At 40.4% G+C, this 23,190-nt stretch overlaps 1 protein-coding gene across 2 annotated transcripts in view; it reads left to right on the top strand.

The window, feature by feature from the left end:
• The window catches only part of LCP1 (lymphocyte cytosolic protein 1), a 64,324-nt gene that overhangs the window by 29,214 nt on the left and 11,920 nt on the right, over positions 1 to 23,190 (top strand). For both annotated transcript variants that reach the window (XM_082247573.1, XM_082247574.1), the window contains exons 6-12: positions 700 to 781; positions 9,860 to 10,025; positions 12,949 to 13,091; positions 18,800 to 18,895; positions 20,085 to 20,280; positions 21,800 to 21,878; positions 22,767 to 22,881. In XM_082247573.1, the coding sequence (XP_082103699.1) occupies positions 700 to 781; positions 9,860 to 10,025; positions 12,949 to 13,091; positions 18,800 to 18,895; positions 20,085 to 20,280; positions 21,800 to 21,878; positions 22,767 to 22,881 (877 nt within the window). The remainder of the gene's footprint in view (positions 1 to 699; positions 782 to 9,859; positions 10,026 to 12,948; positions 13,092 to 18,799; positions 18,896 to 20,084; positions 20,281 to 21,799; positions 21,879 to 22,766; positions 22,882 to 23,190) is intronic.

Below are 23,190 nucleotides of genomic sequence, written 5' to 3'. Positions count from 1 at the left end.
ATCTCATATGACAGATAATCCTCTCAATACACAGCTGACATCTCTTCATGGATTATTTGGGCAGATTTACCCTTGAAGATGGAGTACCCTAATCACGGCTTGGTATTCAACTTTGTACGGCATGACACCTACTCTGTTTCTCTTGGCTCTACCTATAAATCACTATGACCTGCAAAAACAAAAATTGGCATGCATATGACTAAGATATCCTATAAACCTGCAAAATGTCAGATCCCTAGCACATCTAGATCATTGTGAGGGTAGGAACATATTGGATTCCCCTCGTAATTGAAACTAAACACCAGGCAACAAATCGGACTCACTGTTGGAATAAGTACTCAAATATTTTATTTATTACCAGCCAAAGGATTTGCAATTGTGCTCAGCCAAATCAGTAGCAATATAGCTTGGTCATGAACCCTATTACCAATTATTAATTGGAGTTCAGCTTTGAAAAAAACAGTGTCTTATTTTTTATGTAAACGATTTACCATATTGAAAGTTACAGCCCGTTAAAGGTAAAGTAAAATTCAATGTATTCTGGTTGCATACTGTAACAAACAATCTGCATATTGGAAAATATATTAACAATTTAACCAATTCTTGAGTGTGGCATGGCCAGTTATAACAAAAGTCACAGAAGAGCAAAGCTGGAAAGCAAATGCTAGTATAAAGGTTAAAATCTAATTTGTTTTTCAGTAAAATGATCAATCTCTCTGTGCCGGATACCATCGATGAAAGAGCAATCAACAAGAAGAAGTTAACTCCTTTCACCATCCAGGTATAAACTCATTTTAATTATTTTTTGCTATAAGCTCCTTTGCAATTTAACAAATCATTAGGGACCCCTTTACATTTTTGCATGCATTAGAGCATGTGTTTCAATTTACACATTTTCAAACGTATAATTGCATTATTTTAAACCACTTAGAATAAATATTTTCGCTCCCACCTAAAAATGTATGTGAAATAAAAGATTAAAAATGTATACAGGTGCATCTCAAAAATTTAGAATATCATCAAAAAGTTAATTTTTTTCAGTAATTCAATTCAAAAAGTGAAACTCATATATTTTATGTAGATGGGTTACACACAGAGTGATATATTTCAAGCATTTTTTTTTTTTTCATTTTGATGATTATGGCTTACAGCTGATAAAAACTCAAAATTAAGTATCTCAGAAAATTGGAATATTACATAAGACCAATAAAAAAAAAGGATTTTTAATACAGAAATGTTGGCTTATTGAAAAGTATGTCCATGTACAGTACAGGTATGCACTCAATACTTGGTCAGGGCTCCTTTTGCATGAATTACTGCATCAATGAAGGAGTGGCATGAAGGCAATCAGCCTGTGGCACTGCTGAGGTGTTATGGAAGCCCAGGTTTCTTTAATAGTGGCCTTCAGCTCACCTGCATTGTTGGGTCTGGTGTTTCTCATTTTCCTTTTGACAATACCCCGCAGATTCTCTATGGGGTTTAGGTCAGACGAGTTTGCAGGCCAATCAAGCACAGTGATACTATGATCATTAAACCAGATATTGGTACTTTTGGCAGTGTGGACAGGTGCCAAGTCCTGCTGGAAAATGAAATCAGCATCTCCATAAAGCTGGTCAGCAGAGGGAAGCATGATATGCTCTAGAAATTCCTGGTAGAGGGCTGCACTGACTTTGGACTTGATAAAACACAGCGGACCAACACCAGCAGATGACATGTTTCCCCAAATCATCACTGACTGTGGAAACTTCACACTGGACCTCATTTAACCTCCCTAGCGGTATGATTCTGTCAGGAATTCTGTACCAAAAGCGGTACAATTCTTTCCATGGAAATTTGGCGTTATGTATTAAAGGCCTACAATTCTTAGTAATTACTGACTTAAAACTTACCAAAGCAAGACTCTAGTAGACATCCCAGATGTAATGAATTTGAAACACAAACACATGAATTATAATCCAATCAATAATAGAATTTTATTCAATAAGGCAATGAAAAATAATGAAATTTGTCAAAGAAATTCAATACACATCCTGAGTGTGAAAAAGTTTGAAGCATGGCACTAGACAAAGTCCGACATGGCAATCTGGACAATAGTACCTTGTTTCCTTTCTGACTTTTCTTCCATTTCCATCCTTCTTAGAACAGCAGACGACGCACATCCTGGTAGGTGTCAACTTTTTTGGGGTGGGCGGTACAAAGTCCACAAAATGACGGCCTGTCAGGCGCTCTGGATTGCCAACGTCAACAGCACGTCGTCCGGGTCTGTTAGCAGATACTGATGATGGTGTCGGGTGGTTGACGAAAATCTGCTCAGCCACCTTCCAGATAAAGTCCGAATGAACAAGGGGTATGGCAGTGTTGGCTTTGTAAAGAATATAGGCATTCCAGAGGCACTGTTCAAGGAGATGCCTAAAAATCTTTTTGTAGTATTTTTTTGTTGCTTCCACATCGCCGGGTAAAAGGTCATTGCCTGATCGGCTCGGTCAACACCTCCCATCGTGTGATTGTAGTCGATCACGACTTGCGGCTTCAGCATATCTGTTCCGTGTTTTGTGCGGAACATGGCAGTGGAGGTGCTGTGCACGGTGCTCATGAGACACACGTCCTTTTTGTCTCGCCACCGCATTGCCATAATTTTACCCTTTTGAAAGGCAACCATCTCTCCTTTTTTTAGCTTTTTCCTGCTAAACATTGATGGCATGTCCCGCCGGTTTGGCCTAACAGTACCATACCCATCAGTTTTGTTTCGGAGCAAAACTTCATAAAGTTCCGGAGAGGTATAAAAGTTATCTGTTGTCACGCAATATCCCTGGTTCAAAAGGGGGTCCAGCAGTGAAAGGACAGAGGAAGTGGCCATCCCATAGCCGCTGTACTTGGGATTGAACTTTGTACCTTTCCCGGTGTAAATTACAGCATTCCATATATATCCTGTGGACGACTCACAGAGCATGTAAAATTTGATCCTGAACCGCACTCTTTTGGATACAATATATTGGATCCAGCTCAGGCATCCCTTGTAGGCCATGAGACTTTCGTCCACACAAACATCCCTGTCTGGCACATAGGTCCGCTGGAAGTTGGTGACAATCATTTGGCACACCTCCCAGATTTTCTTGAGTTTGGGCGCAGGATGCGTGGCCTCATCAAACTCCTCGTTGTTGGCAAAATGCTAATTTTTCATGATCAGAGAAAAACGGTACTCGGACATCACTGTGCCAAAAAATGGAGTGGTCAGCATCTTATTGGTGGTCCAATACCATTTCTGGAGCGGTTTCCCCACACCCCCTGAAGGATGATCAGCCCTAGAAACTTCCAGATGTCCTCTCAACTGACCGGTTCCCATTTTCTGGAACGGGAAAATTTGGCGCGCAGCGTAGCGGACTGCTGCTCATGGTAGCGGTTGGTTTCAGCGACTATTTTTAGAATTACCTCCTCCGTTAGAAATAACTTGAGGTACGCCAGGGGGTTGTCACTCTCCACGTCAACCTTCATCCCAGGAGATCCAGTGAAACGGAATCTCGGGGGCGCTGCCTGGTCCGCATCGCTGTCTAAAGGGCACCAAGTGCGCACATCACCTAGGTCAGGTGCGGGATCATCTGCGTCACTTTCAGGATCAGTGTCGGTGTCAGAGTCAGATGATAAATCTCCGCACGACTCACTGTCACTCTGTTCTGCGAGCAGCTCCTTATCGCTGTCGCTCATCTCATCCAAAAGCGCATATGCGGGACAGCGCTTTTTTGATGCCATTTTCAAATTATTTTATTTCACGCAAACGACAATGGGAAGGGGGCACTGAGAGGGCACTGTGACTTTTACCAAAGTGATACAGTGTAATCCTCTCAGATTACATTGTATCACCTCCTTTTTATATGTTAGTGTTTGGTGTAACTTTGATTTTTACTCCCAGTTCCGCTCCCATGCAGCATTGCTGCTGCAGGGAACGGAACCAGAAAGTCCTCCTACCGACAGACGAGCGGCGGAGATCTCGGCTGGCGGTCACAGCAATGAGAGCTCATCGCTGGATCGCCAGGATAAGGTAAGACACTCCGCTGCGCTGTCTGCACAGCTCTGCACATTCACCCCGAGCGTGACTCGGGGATACCGATAATAGCAGGAAATTCCTACCCCGAGTCACGCTCGGGGATACCGCTAGCGTGGTTAACTTGGATTCTGCTCCTCTCCACTCTTCCTCCAGACTCTGGGACCTTGATTTCCAAAATAAATTCAAAATATTTTACAGTCAGTGATGATTTGGGGAGCCATGTCATCCGCTAGTGTTGGTCCACTGTGTTTTATCATGTCCAAAGTCAGCCTCACCCCTATACCAGGAAATTCTAGAGCACTTCAATATATGAGTTTCACTTTTTGCATTGCTGAAATAAATTAACTTTTTGATGATATTCTAATTTTATGAAATACACCTGTATATGTTGGTGAAAAACTGTGAAAAAAGGAAACTGCAGTCCTCACAGCTAACAGCCTACATAAAAATACAATTACAAATAGTGCTGCGCTAGCCTATAATATGATCAGTGTAAAAAAGATTAATTATAATTCATGTTTGTTTTACACTGATCATAATATAGGATAGAGCAGCACTATTTGTAATTGTATTATTTTAAGCCAGCTTATTCAGTTTACAATAAAAATGCATCTACCCCCCCCTTTTTTTTTTTTTTTAGAAATGTGGCACATCACAACAAACAAGCCATTCACATCTGTGTTGCGGTGCATTTCTACTGTATATGTGCATAGGGGTGGCATTTAGAATTAATGGCATTGGCAACACACAGCAACTTTGACCAAAGCTTTGGCTTAGACTTAAGCACATACAGGGGTTGATTTATTCAAACTGGAGAGTTCAAAATCGGGTGCAGCTCTGCATAGAAACCAATCAGCTTCCAGTTTTCTTTTTGACAAGGCTTAATTGAACAAGCTGAAGTTAGAAGCTGATTGGCTACCATGTGGAGCTGCACCAGATTCTACACTCTCCAGTTTTAGTAAATCCACCCCACAGTATCTAAAGTGGTATTAAGCCCAAAAACCAAAATGATATATATTGCAGGTGATAAGTACTCAAAGTGGAATTCCAGGCAATTGCTAGCTATGTTTAAACCTGCTCGCACCCCTCTTCTAAATCCTATTGTAACTACCACGTGAAAGGAAGATTATAATTACCTATTCTGAGTGTACTCCAATCCAGTTGTGTGGTCCCCCCAGCGGCTGGCTCTTCAGAGATTGCAAACAATGGCTGGAATGCCTGGGTCATGACATCACACATAGGCTTACTATGGTGCATCCTTTGTCGGCTGTCCCTCTTCTCCCCTGAAGCTGTCAGTGGGAGCTGATCACATGACTGGACCAGAGTGCCCTGAGAATAGGTAAGTATAAGCATTTTCCTTTTACAGGGTAGTTAGAATAGGATTTAAAAGGTGCGTGGGAGCATGTTCAAGTATAGCTAGCAATAACCTTTAAATTTGGTGGCTACGTTTTTTTTTTTAGGTTTTTTCAATTTTTACATGTTACACTTGCCGACCACCCGTCGCAGATATACTACGGTAGGCTGGCTCGGCTGCATGAACCTCCGTACCTGTACGGCGGGAGTGCTCCTGGGGGCAAGCGTGTGCCATTGGAGGCACGCGCCCGCCCCCATTAGGAAGTGGGGAAGCCCATCCACGGGGGCGTGACCGCTATTGCCGCCGGGCTCCCCTGCGATCGCTCCCCGTGGAGAGAGAACAACGGTCTGCTATTGTAAACACAGCAGACCGTTGTTCTCTCTAGAATGAACACAGAGCACCTGTGATCCTCCTATTTAGGATCACAGGTCCCTGTGTTGATTCCACAAGTCCCTCCCCCATACAGTTAGAAAACACTCCCCTAGGCTCACACCTAACCCTCTGATCACCCCTGGGTTAACCCCTGCCAGTGTCATTAGTACAGTAACCGTGCATATTTTTAGCACTGATTACTGTAGTAATGTCACTGGTCCCCCCAAAAGTGTCAAAAATGTAAGTTAGGGGTCCAATCTGTTGGCTGCGTTGTCGCAGTCCCGCTAAAAATCACTGATCGCCCCCATTACTAGTAAAAAAAATAAATAAGATAAAAATTACATAAATCTTTCCCCTAGTTTGTAGACACGATAAATTTTGTGCAAACATATCAAAATACGCTTATTGGGATTTTTTTTTACCAAAAATATGTAGCAGAATATAAATTGACCTAAAAGGATGAAAAAAATTAGATTTTTACTTTTTTTTTTTGGGGAATGTTATATAGCAGAAAGTGAAAAATATAGTTTTTTTTTTCCAGAATTGTCACTTGTTTTTTTGTTTATAGCACAACAAATAAAAATCACACAGGTGATCAAATACCACCAAAAGAAAGCTCTATTTGTGGGGAAAAAAAGGACATCAATTTTATTAGGGTACAGGGTCATATAACCGCGCAATTGTCAGTTAAAATAACGCAGTGCCCAATCGCAAAAAATGGCCTGGTCATTAAGGGGGCAAAACCTTCCGGTCCAAAAGTGGTTAATTTTGTCACTCAATCTGGTCATTTTTAACTTTCTTTAACAGACCAAGCTATGCAGAAAAAGTGGCAGTTAGAGGGATGAGAAAACCTTTTAACACTGGTGCCTAATAGTCAGCTTTTTTTTAACGGCTTAAAAAGTGTGGAGTTCCGCTTTAATGTGTTAGTCAAGTCCATCTAAACCTGCTAGTACTTCTAACATTACTCTCTACACAAGTTGACAATGCTGCTGTCCAAGGGTAGCACAGTTGCCCCTCCATCCAGAGTGGAGCCACCCTTAGACAAGAAGTATATTACTGGTAGGATCTCTATATGAAAATAAAGGAAAAAGCCTAAAAAAAAAAAAATTAATGCAACCACTAAATGTAAGGATTAATAAGCTACACTAAATTAAATATTTGTTAGATTAACTTTAAAATGCAATATTTCATATACCTGCCTAAAAAAAGAAAACTTATTTTTAAATGAAGCACTACTCCCATGGGAGCTGCTGAGTGTGGGCACTGGGTTCCCCTGGGTTACCATTAGCAACAGCACAACGTTCAGGCATGTTTCCAAGTGAATTTACCTCAGACAAGAACCAGTTCAGTTTCTTTGGTTTTTGTGTTTTATTAAGAACTTGGGTGGGAGAATGGATGAGTGGGATACTCCTTTAACCACTTTACCACCGGAGGATTTTGCTGTCTTAGCAACTTTTTGCGATTCGGCACTGTGCGACTTTAACTGACAATTGCGCGGTCGTGCGACACCATACCCAAACAAAATTTACGTTCTTTTTTTCCCACAAACAGAGCTTTCTTTTGGTGGTATGTGATCACCTGTGCAATTTTTACTTTTTGCGCTATAAACAAAAAAAGAGTGTAAATTTTGAAAAAATAACAATATTTTTCACATTTTTTTATATGAAATTCCCCCCCCCCCCAAAAAAAAATGTAAAAATCTAAAATTTTTTTAATTTTTGGCCAATTTGTTTTCTGCTACCTATGTTTGGTAAAAAAAAATAACATTGATTGGTTTGCGCAAAAGTTATTGCGTTTACTAACTAAGGGAAAGATTTCTGTCATTTTTGGTGTTTTTTTTTTTAACGAGTAATGGCGGTGATCTGCAATTTTTTTTGCGGGACTGCGATATTGTGGCAGACAGATCGGACCCCTGACTGACATTTTTGACACTTTTGGGGGTACCAGTGACATTACTAAAGTAATCAGTTATATATATGCACTGTTACTGTAAAAATGACACTGGCAGGGAAGGGGTTAATTTTATTGGAGAGGGAGGGGTTAATGTATGCCTGGTGCTTACTAACGTGTGTGGGGGGAGGTGACTGTGTGACACAAGGACAGACCCTGCAATCTGACCCTGCCTGTCACTTAGGAGATCCGCCCGCTTGTGTTTACACAAGCAGGCGGATATCCACACTCGATTCCCTGACGATTGGGGAAGAGCAGCGGCGATCGCCGCTGCTCCTCCCCTGGCCCGACTCCCGCTGTGACTGAACACAGCGGGAGCGAGCCTCCGGCGGCAGGCGTGCGCCACCGAGAAAGGGGAGTGTCTGGCGACGTAGATCTACGTTGCCAGACGATAACCAACCACTTTGCCGCAGTAGTGCTCGAGTGAGCAGATGGCAAGTGGTTAACTGAACTATGCACAATAGGCAGGGACGATGCAAAAGGTGCTGACTGACGCTGGTTAATGCTGAATGAGCTGGTCACGGCTAGGCCGCTTACTTTATTTTGCCTTTTGACTGTAAAATAGGATGATAAACTTCCTGAGGTAATCTGTCTCCTGAGGCAAGCTGTATCCTGTCATAAACTGTATTGCTGAACACTTCAGGGTCCTTCCTGGTGCCCCCTTTTACTCCCTGTCCTTCAGGGCTTGAAAACTGGCACCCTTTACTGTACCACTCTGGGTTAGCTGACTCCTGGATCCCCTTGACCTCTCTGGAGTGGTCCCCTCTCTTAGGCAGACCCCTGGGCAGGTACTTGAGTACTCATGATAAGGTTTTTCCAGAAGTCTTCTGCCCAGCAGCTCCACTTGTTCAGCACACAATTGATCCTCTGCAGCTCAGCTCAACCCCTGGTCCCTAGGCCAATTGCCTGGACCACCTTCCTCGCTTCAGCAGGAGGAGAGACAGCCGTCACCTCCTCCTGGGACTTTGCTCCCGCCAAAAGACACTCTGCCTCAGGTGCTCTCCGCTTTTATTTACAATCCCAAGTGCCAACCCACTGGAACAGTTACAAAAGCCTGTGTATCATTGGCCAGGTTTCCCCAATATCCAACAGGCCTCCCTATTGGACGCAGTGGGGACACTCCCTCAGACCAGATGAATACACACTGAGCACACTGAGCAGACCTAGCTAAAGATCAAGCTCCTCTGATAAGAAGATGAAGCAATTATAGTTTTCCTGCTGCTTTCCTGTTAAGCAGAAAATGCCAAACTGTATCTTCTATCTAGCACCGGACTAGGAGGGTGCTACATAAACATTGAATTGTTCTTTTAGATCTCACTATAATGTAGAAAGAAAATACTGTATATGCACAAAATCACTATACCTAAACAGCTTCAACAAATATTTCCTGTGAGGCACTACAAATGCCTATGGTTACACAATCAAGTGTTTATATAACAGGCTTCAGCAGCATCTAAGGATTGCTAAGCAGCAATATATTAAATAAATGGTTTTAGGTTTATTACCTCTTGAACTAATACTGTAATGGTATTACTATTTTTCCAGATAAATTAACAATGCCAACATTCAGCCAGGTTATGGCTAAGCAACTCACTCAATGATAATCTGGATGGGATACAAAAATGATCATATGTAGAAATCAATGGCATAATGTAATTGTATCTTCCCATGAAGGGGATCATTGTACAAACATTTTTGTAACTCGCCCATTCCCCAAAGCAAACCCACACAGTTCAGCAGTTATTTAAAAACATTTTTATGAAGAGACGTTAGAATAAAAAAAAAACACTGAGAAATTGATTTACTAAAGAAAAATAGACTGTGCACTTTGCAAGTTCAGTTGCATTCAATTTCCCCAGAGCTTAGTGAATGTGGTGAAGCTCTGCCGATTTCCATCATCCAATCATGTGCAAGCAAAAATGCTGTTTTTTTTTTTATTATTACTTTCCTTGTACCTGATTGGGTATTCTTTACAAAGTGAAGCTTTGCAACATTCACTAAGCTCTGGGGAAAATGAGCGCAACTGCACTTGCAAAGTGTACAGTCTATTCTCCTTTTGTAAATCAACCTGTGTATGTCTCCAAGCTGCAGATTTAATAACAAGATATGAAAGTGTATTTTTCAAATTTTGTTTTCTACAGGAAAATTTAAATCTAGCACTCAATTCAGCCTCTGCTATTGGGTGTCATGTAGTAAACATCGGTGCTGAAGACTTGAAGGAAGGGAAACCATACTTGGTGCTGGGACTGCTGTGGCAGGTCATCAAGATTGGGCTGTTTGCCGACATTGAGCTCAGCAGGAATGAAGGTATGGATTTGTTCCTGGTTCTTTTTTTTATTGCGGTAGTTGTTGTATATTGAGTGTTATTGTTAATGGCTCATTGAATGTCTGTTGGAAGGTAGGTTACTTGACCTTACAAGGCAGCTGTAGAAGCAATAGATTAGTGCATTCTTACAGAAAGTATTTATTACAGGCATATTTATAGCCCCAATATTCTTTGCAGCTCCTTATATACTGTACATTCACCTAAGGAAGTTTACAATCTACGGCACATGCTTCCCATCCTTTAGACAGCAGGTGATGTCTTGCTGGTTCTTAATAAACTAAAGCCTTTTACACACGCAACGATTGTTGACCGACCGATCGGCCGTCTTTTGTCCAGTGTTGTTGTGTTGGTTGAAATGTGCTCTAGACTGCACACAAATTTTGTCGGCCAACAACAACCAACTGCAGAAGTGATGTCATGTTCTGGTTTACTTTTCGTGTGTTTTTTCTTCTCTGAGCATGCCCAGTCTTGCTCATCACATTTTTGTGTGCCGAAATCTGTACTGACTGAAGAACAATCGGCCAATCTGGTGACGGCCAACAAAAATTTTATAGCATGCACACCAGATTTTGTTCGGCCGAAAAGTCGCAGTCGGTTGTCGGAAGCATCATACTAACAAGCTGACAATCGGCCGATCGGACGTTGGCCGAAAATTCACGGCCAACAATCTTTGCGTGTGTACGAGGCTTTATGCAAGAATATTCTGTAAAATGATTATAACATGCAAGTTTACCCATTCGATTTACTTACTTTTCTGTACCTGACCCTCTGAACTAAGAATCAGCAATAAGTGATCACACTGCCTTGATCTCTTGCTGATAACACAGTTCCTCCCTATTTGTCAATGTGAATAACAGCTTTCAATAAAATGGGCCATTAGTCACTTGCATTCCTCTTTTATGACCACTACCATACTAAATATTGTGCTTCTTGAACTGTATGTGGATTATACATGTTATGATAGCATTCCGTTTCAGCAACTGTTTTAGTAAAATGTAAGCCATGTGAATAAGGTGACTATTGTAAGCATATACAGCATGCTTGTGGCATATTAGTTTGTGCCAAATTCTACTACCATCCTACCTACTTAACAGATTGATTTGCATGAAAAATGGAAATAAAAAAAGTGATTAAATCTACTGAATACTAGCATTATAGGCATTAACATATTATGAGAATACAACATTTTTCATGATAGTTGTACAACTGTTTCTGTTTAAAAACACATGCATTTCGTGGCCATACTAATAGCAGTTTTGTTTAGCAGTTTCAACCAGCTTCAATAGTAAAAATGAGTCAATGGATCAAAGCAATCTGCCAGTCACTATAAATATGATTATAAATATTGGTATATATTTCTGTCCTACTAAAGGGCTAATTAAGCGCAAAGCTCTGAAATGAAATTCAATAATATCCGAGGACTGATTATTTTAGGAATTTGTTACAGTTAGTCTTATATGAAGTACCATGGCAGATGTTTTCATCTTTTATCACTGTTGACCTTTACAATTAATGCAAGAAATGGAAACTAGGCACCGCATGGTGCCAGTCTATATTTCCTACTTGTAAGTTTGCTGCTAAAGGGTTTATTGGGAGCCCCAGACTGGGTCATCTTGCAGGATGCAAATCTTGACCTTGAACAGTCAGAGCAGAGGAAGACCCTGACAACTTCCCATATTGGCATACAGAGTTTCAACAACCTACTGAAAGATGTCCCATCATGAGATGCGTGGGGAGCTCATTGCCAAATTAATGAAATCTGGAATTCTTGTACTGCAATATGCCTATGTTTCGAAGGCTCCAAGTTGTGCCTTGCAGCAAACATATTACAAAGATATTAATGCAGACTGTCAATGTATAGTGAATATAGACAGATATACTTAGCGCTGAACTCAAAAATAATGCAGTTAGATTGCTAGCTGAACACTAAACGTCAATCTAAAAAAAGCCTTTAAATAAATTAAACACACAAGTGCAGTGCAATCATATTGTAAACAATTTCCACACAATCAATGGAATACTAAGTGTAAGACAAGCATTAGTTAATAAGATTAAATATATGAGATGCAAACCTCAATCAATGTGAATTAAAGCCATTAAACCAAGCATGCCAAATGAAGTACTACACAAAAGATAGACACCAGTCCATAAAGCTAAATTGACAGACCAGACTTCACTCAATACAGATTGCAGTCAGGTGAGAGAGGAATTCCCCGAAGTGCAAACAGGGTGCTAATTGTCCATGCATATGATCATAGTGCTCCTATGGTACTGTAACCAAAGCATTAGTATACTCTCACCTCCAGACCCAGACCCTGCAGGGTCAGACAGAATATAAGATCAATATTGATCCAGTCTTCTATAGCTCTAGATGGCTGTTTCTTGACCTCCTCTATGATGTATATATGCAGAAAAAGGAAGCAGACATCTAGTGCTCTCTGTATTCAGCGTTTTATTAAAAGGACTAAAAATATTGCACTTACATTTAGGCAGCGTTTTCAAGCAAACATCACAAATCTGGTGTACTTCTGCATTGTTGGTATATCTTTTGTGTAGTACTTAATTTGGCATGCTTGGTTTAATGGCTTTAATTTACATTGATTGAGGTTTGCAGCTCATAAATTTAATTTTATGACTGATGCTTGTTTTACACTTAGTATTCCATTGATTGTGTGGAAATTGTTTACAATATGATTGCGCTGCCCTTGTGTGTTTAATTTATTTAGTGGCAATGTATAGTACCTAGTTTTTGCCCAGAACATTATTTTTACTTGTCACCCAGAAAACATTTCTGAATGGTACCTATTTTGATCTGCCTTATTAGGGTATTCGATAATGTGTAAATATTCTTAAATAGTGCAACTACTGTTGTGTAATGAATTTTCTATCCTCTTTCCTGTATAGCGTTGATTGCCCTGTTACGAGAAGGAGAAAGCCTGGAGGATCTCATGAAGCTTTCCCCAGAAGAATTACTCCTGAGATGGGCTAACTACCATCTGGAAAATGCTGGATGCAACAAAATTAATAACTTCAGCTCAGACATTAAGGTTTGTGAAACTCTGCCCATTAGGTTACACGTATGGGGAAGAGATTCAGAGCGATTGCAGGTCTTCAGCAATGGCAAATATTTATGAACCACTGCATACAATCAATATGCATAAATAATGGTTTATTTTATGACCAGTTGGTTTGTTATATCCCTCAGGATTCTGGTAGAGTTATCTCTGGACATAAGGTCTCTGGCTACTATCATTTGAGTCTTGACCTCTGTTCCAGAGTTCTTTCTTATTTTATGACAGAGAAGTGAAACTTCATATAAAAGTAAAGCCTAGTACACACGGGCAGAATTTCGGACTGCATCAGCTGGTTCAATATTCACTGCCCAACATTCGCCCCATGTGTACACGGCATACGGTCCGACAGAAGCTGGCCGGCTTTTGTTGAAGGGGCATGACCAAATAAGATCTGCATCTGACTGGTGTGTTCTGGCAGGGGGCTGGATTGAACGAAAAAAAAAAAACCTACTAGTCAGGGGCATAACTACAGGGGTTGCAGGGGTTGCAATTGCAACCGGGCCCCATTCTCCAGGGGGCCTGTGCGGCTCCCCTGTACACCTGGATAGTAGGGCCAGTGGGGGCAGCATGTAGAGAAATCACTGTCCTCCTTTTTCCTTCTGTAGCTGCAGGAGGAAAATGGAGGAGATTGGTTTCTCTATATGGTGCCCCTGCCACTCCTCCTATCCAGTTCACTTGTGTTCTGCTGTTTCTGGGCCCCTGTGTGCTCCCCCGGTACCCCCTCCCCCCCACTGCGCTCCCTCCTCTCTCCTACCGGCTGCTGCAGGGGATGTGTCACAATAGAGAACCAGGAAGGGGTCAGTAAATATGTAATTTACCAGCTCCTTCCTTTTCTGAATGGACAGAGTCATAGTCAGTGACATTGTAAAAAAAATAAAATAAAATGATAAAAAATAATACAATTAAAATACCAAAAAAAAAAAAACTACTGACACCAGTGGGTGCACTTCCAGGATCGCAAAGGTCACACTTGCAACCGGGCCCTGGCATTCCACCTCCATGGGGAGGCCTTAATATGCCAGGAAGGGGTTCCCATTGCAGAACTTGTGAAAGGGTCCCGATGTGGGACCGTAATAAAGGGCCCCGCAACAAGAGTAAAGAGCCCCAGGATCAGTGGAAGGAGCCCCAGGCTTGAAGGGAAGGGGCGGCCAGGGGTCCGGGGGGGGCCTTCATGGTTTCTTGCACCGGGGCCCTGGAGGTTCTAGTTACGCCTCTGCTACTAGTGTGTACCAGGCTTAACACAGAGCTGTGAATATCAGCAGGGAATTATTGCCATTGGAACCCTTGACAGATTTATTAGGTTAGGGTGTGAACAATGTCACCCTGGCACAGTATTTTCCAAACCGGATCCAGTTTTTATGTAGACTAGTCCTTTAAAGGGCAGGATGCTGTCCAGATGCTGATGGTGCTGAAATAATAACCTAGAGTAGATGATTATAAAAACCATTATACCTGAGTAGATTATAACAACAGATTTAATTGTTTTAAACCATGTCTAATACTAAAGCAAACAAACAGCTTCTCATGGCATTTTAGTCAGATATTATGAGTTAATTGGAAGGGAATACTGTTTGGCATGTTCAAATGTCTTTTCATGAAGTGAAATTTCAGCCCAAGACATATAAGCCATATTTCCAATTCCGTTAAAGACATAGCCACCTAACATCATAAAACATCTATACAGGCAGTCCCCGAATGACAAACATTGGACTTACATAAAACTCATACTTACAAATGGAGGGAGACAACAGGAAGCGAGAGGAAATCTACCACTCGGAAGGGAAATTCACTCCTGTAAGAGTTATCATGGGAAAAAGGTGTCTCCACTGAAGCTTTACCACCAATCCTTGTATTCACAGCAACCCAAAATTGTCATAGGGACAGAAAGTGAGGTGAAATCTTCTGAACAGGGGTACAGACAGCAAAACAAATGTTACAGGGGTGTTAACCCTTCCCTATGCTATAGGAAGTTACACTGAAAAACTTACAAACAAATTCAACTTAACCACTTCAGCCCCGGAAGATTTTACCCCCTTACTGACCAGGCCCTATTTTCCAATTCGGCACTGCGTTACTTTAACGGACAATTGCGCGGTCATGCAACGCTGTACCCAAACAAAATTTATGTCCTTTTTTTCCCCACAAATAGAGCTTTCTTTTGGTGGTATTTGATCACCTGTGCGATTTTTATTTTGAAAAAAAAAAACAATATTTTTCACATTCTGCTGTATGACATTCCCCCCCAAAAAATTTAAAAATCTAAATTTTTTAACATTTTAGGCCAATTTGTTTTCTGCTACATATTTTTGGTAAAAAAAAAATTGCAATTAGCGTACTTTGATTGGTTTGCGCAAAAGTTATCACGTCTACTAACTACAGGAAAGATTTATGTCATTTTTATTGTTTTTTTTTTTTACTAGTAATGGCGGGGATCTGCGATTTTTTGCTGGACTATGACATTGCGGACAGATTGGACCCCTAACTGACATTTTTGACACTTTTGGGGGTACCAGTGACATTACTACAGTATAATAATAATAATATAATAATGCCATTGACAGGGAAGGGGTTAACCCTGTTGGTGATCAAGGGGTTAAATGTGAGCCTGGGGGAGTGATCCTAACAGTGGGGGGGGCGTGGCTTGTGAAATGATCAGAGACATGTGATCCTATCATCCCATGGAGAAGGATGGTCAGCTGTGTTTACAACAGCCGACCGTCCTTCTCTCTCAGCGGGGAATGATTGCAGGTGTCAGGCAGCAATCCGAGCCGCCTGACACATGCATCAGCTTCCCTGCTGCCGAGCGGCTCACTCACACCCTAGACTCCCCAGAGCGAGCGCCGTACATGTATGGTGATTTGCCTGGGAGTGGCACTGTACATCTGCGGCGGGCTGTCGGCAAGCAGTTAAGAACAAACCTGCCTGTATTTCATATTTGAGATATTGAATTGACCTAATAAAAAGGCCTAAAAAAGATAAATGTGTAAGTTGTGCCCCAAACAAATGGAACGCAGAGAGCATACAAGTTACCAGTATTACCTGTGGTCTCCCTACTGCTGATCTTTTCCCCATCTGTGTAGAGGCTGAGCTTTTCTTCCTCATGTCTGAGCTCAGCTCTGTTGACTGATGTGAGAATATTCAAAAAAACTGCAGGAGAGTTGCAGGAAGATCTAAAGACTGAATGAGGCAGAAGCAGGAAGTTCCTTGCACTGCAGGTCCTCGTGCACAGCTTCATCTCCAGCAAGATAAATAGTTAACAGCACAGTAGAAACAACACCAAATCTCATTCTAAATCTTGTAATACTGTCAGTTGCAGGAAGCAGTGCCTTAGATGTAATGCGATATGAAGCTATAAAGCTGACATCTCTAGATGTTTCAGAGGGAACGATTACTTTGCAGGGAAAAGAAACAAATTGATCTGTAGTGAAAAGCAGCACATTTTACACAAATTGTTAAGCACACAATCAACCCTTTAAATGCCCCTAGATGTTAACCCCTTCCCAGCCAGTGTCATTAGTACAATGACAGTGTTTATTATTAGCACTGATCACTGTATAAGTATCACTGGAGATGTCAGTGGCAGTTAGTCAATTCCCAGAAAAGTGTTAGTTAGTGTCAGATTTTCCCGTCATTACAGTCCCACTATAAGTTGCTGATCGCTGCCATTACTAGTATAAAAAAATAAAAATTGCAGTTTATATATACCATTGTTTGTAGACACTATAACTTCCCTGCAAACCAATTAATATACACTTACTAGGATTTCTTTTTTTACCAAGGCTATGTAGCAGAATACATTTTGGCATAAATTTGTTATGAAATTTATGATTTTTTAAAAACATTTTTAGTGAATATGTTTTATAGCAGAAAGTAAAAAATATAGTTTTTTTTCCAAAATGTTCTGTCTTTTTTAATTTATATAATAAAATATAAAAAAAAAAAACAGTGGTGATTAAATACCACCAAAAGAAAGCTCCATTTGTGTGAAAAAATTGATATAAATTTAATTTGGGTACAGTATTGCATGACTGCGCAATTGCCAGTTAAAGAGGTGCTCCAGGCTACTGACTTTTAATATAAGGACACTCACCTGTCCAGGGATCCATCAATGTCCTCACCTGAGCCAATTCTTCAATCGGCTTTAGGTGCAGGCACTGGCATCTTAAGCAAGGGGAACTGGCAGTTAAACTTAAGCAGCTTCACAGCCGGTTTCCTACTGCGCATGCGTGAGCCGCGCAGAGCTTTATGAATGGTCCTGCAGTCGTATGGGACCTATGATGTGTACCAGAAGGCTGCACAGGAAGGGGGGGGGGCTGAACTTCTGGCTCAGATCGCCGCCATGCATCTGAATGGAATGGGAGTGGTTTCCGCTTTAAAATAGCGCAGTGATGAATAGCAAAAAATTGCCTGGTCATGAAGGGGGAAAAATCTTCTAGAGCTGAAGTGGTTATTCCTCCTTTTTAATACTCTCTTGATTTAACTTTATTCTTTGTGCTCCTTCACCTTCTAAATAAATTAAATTTTACTGTAATTTTATTTATGGTCTTCATTCCCCACCCCAGAACAGCAGTATAGTACTAAGTACTAATGTAGGCTCCATATTCATTGCTGTAGTGCTTCCCCCTTTAACAGACATCTTTTGAAAATGTTTTATGTGTATATACTGTTACTCATCTGCACCCAGGAATTTATGTGGCAGATTATATAGCCTGGACAGGGTGGCTGTAGGCCCACTGAATCAGGCCTTGGCTAGCTGGGGATCAGGAAATTTAGGAACTGGATGGAATCTTGCAAATGGGTACACAAAGAAGAATCTGTGGACTTGCTAGGCTCAAAGCCTGCTGGGAATAGACAATGCTAAAGAGACAAAAATCATGGTCAGGGTAATAGCCTGCAAACTGGAGCTAGGAGAAAAAATGCAATCAGGGAGCACAGTAAAGTCAGGACAGGCAGAGTGCAAGTGAGGACAACAACAGCAAGGTATATGGCACAATCTCTGGTAAATTAGCGTGTAAAAATCCCATAGTCCTATAGAAAACCAATTGTAATATGTGCCATATTATAGTTCATAAAAGTTTACAAAACTACAAAAGTCCATAAATCCACAGGAAGGGATGGTGTATAAAAAAAAGCACTAGAAGGGCAGCTTCTGCCAGAGACAGGAAAGGATTACACACGGTGGCGTGTCTAAGTGCAATATTTATAAGAACTTTAATGAGCCAAGTAAGCGCTCACATGTGTTCCATAAGAATGTGCATATCTAGTGGTATCAACAGACGGTTCGCCCAGGTTCCTGTCGATGCGATCCAGGTCACTGGTCATCAGATGTAGAGGAGTACTTCCGTAACCACTCTGGAACACAGAAGTGACGTCACGCCTGGAGGGCGGTCCTGTTGCAGAGTGTAAGTGAGGTCAGGACAAGCAAGGGCAGTAATAAAGGTCTATCTGAATATAGTGTCCCAAGCATGAACCAAAAAGATCTGTCTGGCTTTATGCATATGATCAAGCACCTATATATATATATATATATATATATATATATATATATATATATATATATATTATAGTGTATTTGGCTTCCAAGCCACTGGTTAGGGATCACTTCTCATGTTCTACAGTTTGTCTGTTTTCTTTTCATATTGGATTGATAAGTGATTTCATTTTGTTTGTTTCCACCATAGGACTCCCGAGCTTATTACAACCTGCTTAGTCAGATTGCTCCAAAAGGAAATGAAGAGGGCATTCCTGCAATTGACATTGACACAACCGGACTCAGGGTAAAAATGTTTATTGCTAATTAAACAAAGTTCTTGGAGTACTGATATTAGGTTTTAGTTTTAGTTATTATTAGTGCATACTATAGCTGTGCAGTACCTCACTTCTTTATGTCTTTTGTACAGGTTTTAATATTCATGAGTATTAATATGAGCATGACATAGCATGCTTACTGTGCTCCTCCTGAGTACTATTCAGACAAAGCAGATATTTTGCAGCATACACAATACACCTTTAATTATCTCTAGATGGTCATCTGCTCTGTAATTTTGTCTTGCATTTATACATAGTGTTTTGCCAAAATAATTTTTAATTTTAAACACAGAAAAAGGGGGCTGAATTTTACACTAGATATTTAGAAATATAAACAGCTCATTCATTTATAACCACGAAGGTATATGTATGAGGGACTTTTTACACCTCCCTTAGTATTTAGACATGTGCAGTTCATTTTGTTCCGAATAAATATTCGGACAAATTTTTCGTTATGCGAAGATTCGGATATATGCGAATACCCAAATTGCAGTATAAACAAAGTTTACCGAATGCTCCCAATAACAAAACAAAATTTGTCCAAATTCCGGAAATTTGAACTGAAATTGTAAACATATTTTTGAAATCAAAGACTGTGTGTTATTAGAATACCATTTAAAAAGAATGCTGTTTTTTTTAAGCCAAAGATAATTTAAAGAGTCATTGTAATCATTTGATGAAGATTTTTTATTTTTTTGTTCACTTTGCAACATTCAAATCTAAAAAAAAATTGAATCGCCTGATTCAAAATTTATCAATTCGAAAAAATCTGTAAATTCAAAGAAAATCCAAAAAAGACATAAAAGGAATTCCGAATACGAATTTTGAATACGAATTGAATGAATCAACCAAATTTACCAGACTAAATAACTAGATTAACGAATATAAAAGAAACAAATTTTTTCATTATGCACATGTCTATTAGCATTCACTTTTTTGACTAGCAAAAGTTATTACAGGTAATATGCACAACGTTTAAATGCAGGAAAGCTTTTCTTGACATATGTCAGTTACAATAATAGTAACATGTATGAGCTAGCCATTACATTATATATTTAAATATAAATGAAAATAAAAGGTATAATTAACATGTAACTCCATGATCCATCCGTTTTAAAACCATACTAGTTCTTATTTCATCTCTATCACTAATAACAGGAAAAAGAAGACCTGAAGAGGGCGGAATGCATGCTGGTACAAGCAGACCGGCTGGGCTGTCGCCAGTTCGTCACAGCAACAGATGTTGTACGTGGAAACCCAAAGCTTAACTTGGCTTTTATTGCCAACCTGTTTAACAAATACCCAGCCTTACAAAAGCCAGAAAACCAGGATATTGACTGGAGCTTAATTGAAGGTATCCCTAGCAACAATTATATAGAAATTCCTAGAGTACTTCAATTCATTTTTTTTAGTTTTTTTTTTTTTTAGTTTTGATGTGCAAAACTGTAATTGCATTTGTGCTTGTCATTTATAGTCAGCATTTACAAAACCCCTAAAGCTGAACGCCAGACAAGCCATTAAAGGACAAGTTCACCTTTCATACCATGTAATATGTTACGCCCCTATGCAGGGTGTAACATGCAACATGTTATGAATCCATGGGCCCCTGCACCTCCTGCTCCCCCGCTATGCCAGCTATAGGGGGTTCTTCTCTACCCGCTAGTTGTCAAAATGAAAAAAAGTGGCTGTGTGGGGCTCCGCCCACCCGGTCGTGTCACTCATTCACAGCGCTCTGTGAATGGAGAACTACAAGGTTCGGCAGCCTTTGCGGCTGTCGGCTTGTAGTTTTTAATGAACTACCATGGCGCTGTGAGAACTGTGGTAGTTCATTCATTCTTCCCATCAGCATGTATCAGCTTTCTCATATGGGGTATGAGGAAGCAGATACACTGACAGGTCTGCAGGAGACCTGCATGGCATCAGCGATCTGCTGAACTCTGGTGCAATGCATGAGGCCCGGTTCACACAAGCTGCGGCCCCGGCTCACAGCAGGGAGTCTGGTGCGTCCCGGTTACCTGTTATAGATTTAAATAAGGTCCAAATTTTTGCCTGAATTCAGACTCGAAACGGAGCCAAAGACGCACAGGACCCTTTCCCAGTGCGGACCACGGCCGCCCTGGAGGTGTGTGAACCTGTTCCATTGAGAGCCAGCCACACTCTCCTGTTATGCAAATTGGATGCGGGGAAACCCGTATCCAATTCACATAAGTGTGAACCCAGCCTTACAGGCTCCTGCAACAAAAAATTATAACTGCAAATTTTTTTACCTGCAAAAAAATGTGCATTTATTATTTTTTCTGAAAAGGTGAAATTATCTTTTAAGTACACAATTGAAATATATATGAGTTGTTTTCCCTGCAACAAAATCTTTAACGCTGCGCAGTCACTTTTGTGATCCAAACTCTCCCACCAGACGCCAAATTCCACTCCAGCAGTAACATAGCTTGTTTTGACACTGGCCAAAATACACTCCAGTCTGCTTATTTAGCAATGAAGAAATAGAAACATGCTGATGATGTCATTTTTTGGTTCCTTTTGCTCGCTCCTCTTGTCGACACATTCCCTGTCTGCACATGTGGATACAACATAGCTGATATCAAAACAAATGCAAGTACCTGTGTTAGTTGCATTTTGAAATACTTGTAATCATATTTAATGAAAATAATATTTAATGAATACATAACTGCATTTATTAGTGTTTTTATAACTGCTTGGAGTTCACTTTAAAAAACAGGAAAAAATAATGACTGATTTTGCACAGAATAAGCTTTTTCCACATAGCTATGAATATATATTATAATTTTCTGATGACAAAATAGAATTACTACCATTTTATAAGCTTATGCTCAACTTCTATTTATTATATTATCAAGGTGAGACAAGAGAAGAAAGGACATTCAGGAACTGGATGAATTCACTTGGTGTAAACCCCCGTGTAAACCATCTGTACAGGTAACAGAAACAATGCTATTATTCCATTTTACCTTTTTTAGAAAAAAAAAAAAAAGAGGCTTTTTTAGTTTTATGATTATGATATGCATATACTGTATTTGTAAAACATCAACTTGTTATAAATCCTTTTTATCAGTTCAATAAAAGAAACCTTTACCAAGAAATATATATACAGGTTGCCTTTGCCGACCTCTCCTGAACATGATTTTTACCTTGCTTCGGTACTTTCAAAGTTTCTGAAATGAATAGAGTATACATATGCACTCTGACTTCACTTACTTCTTAATTGTTAAGGTACTGAACCCAGAGAAAGCCAGGCAAGTAGCAATTTCAAAAGCAGTTCAGCAATGACAGACTCCAATTTTAGCTGGATTCACATCTCTGCACTGCCATAACACACAGTAAATCACACAGTTCACCACATGCTAGCTTAACACACAAATTACTGTGCATTATAATTTTATTTATTTAGAATGGCATCCCATTGCATCTTGCAAATGCATCCCCACGCATGGTGTTGTAGCACAGCACAATGCACAGATGAGTATCACCCGTGTATTGCGCTACGGTGTGTTTAAAAAAATATCTTAATAGGCTACCATAATGCAGTGAGAGCTAATGCTTGGTATTGCACTGTAATGCAGTGGAGCAGTGTGAACAGGGTCAAAATATTTTAAATATGCATAATAGTAAGTAGTATGTGCATTGCAGTTCAGATCTAACTGGTGAAAAGTATACTGCAGAATGAGCTGGCAGATGCATGAGCTTGAGTGCAGATCTCACCGCTTTCTGTGTATGCAGTCTCTCCTCCTGCATTTTACATACTGTGTGTAGGTATCAGTGATATCTGGAAATATAAGTGCTCATTCAAAAATGATTTCTTTGCAGTGATCTTGATGATGGATTGATCATATTTCAACTTTATGAAAAAATCAAAGTTCCTGTGGACTGGTCCAGGGTAAACAAGCCCCCATACCCTAAACTTGGAGAAAAAATGAAGAAGGTAATTTTCACAATAAAGGTGTAGCACCCTCCTAGATAGGTGCTGGTTCTTGGATATTTTCTGCTTACCAGACAAATTGTCAGGTAAAGATATATTGCTCTCTGCCTTATCAGAGAGCAGGATCCGCTAATGAGGTCTGCTCATGGTGCTCAGGTGCAGCTCAGCTTGTCTGAAGTGTTTCACACTGGTCCAATAGGGAGGCATATTGAACAGTGGGAGGAAACCTGACAAATTAGTGCACAGGCATTTAGTACAGCCCTGGTGATTGGCAGAGGAGAGTGCCTCAGTGCATGCTGGGATACTGTATAA

Source organism: Pelophylax lessonae (assembly GCF_965119305.1).
Source record: "Pelophylax lessonae genome assembly, chromosome: 2".
In the NCBI taxonomy this organism is placed as follows: Eukaryota; Metazoa; Chordata; class Amphibia; order Anura; family Ranidae; genus Pelophylax; species Pelophylax lessonae.
Note: the sequence above shows the minus strand (reverse complement) of the source record. Positions and strands in the feature narration are given on the sequence as shown.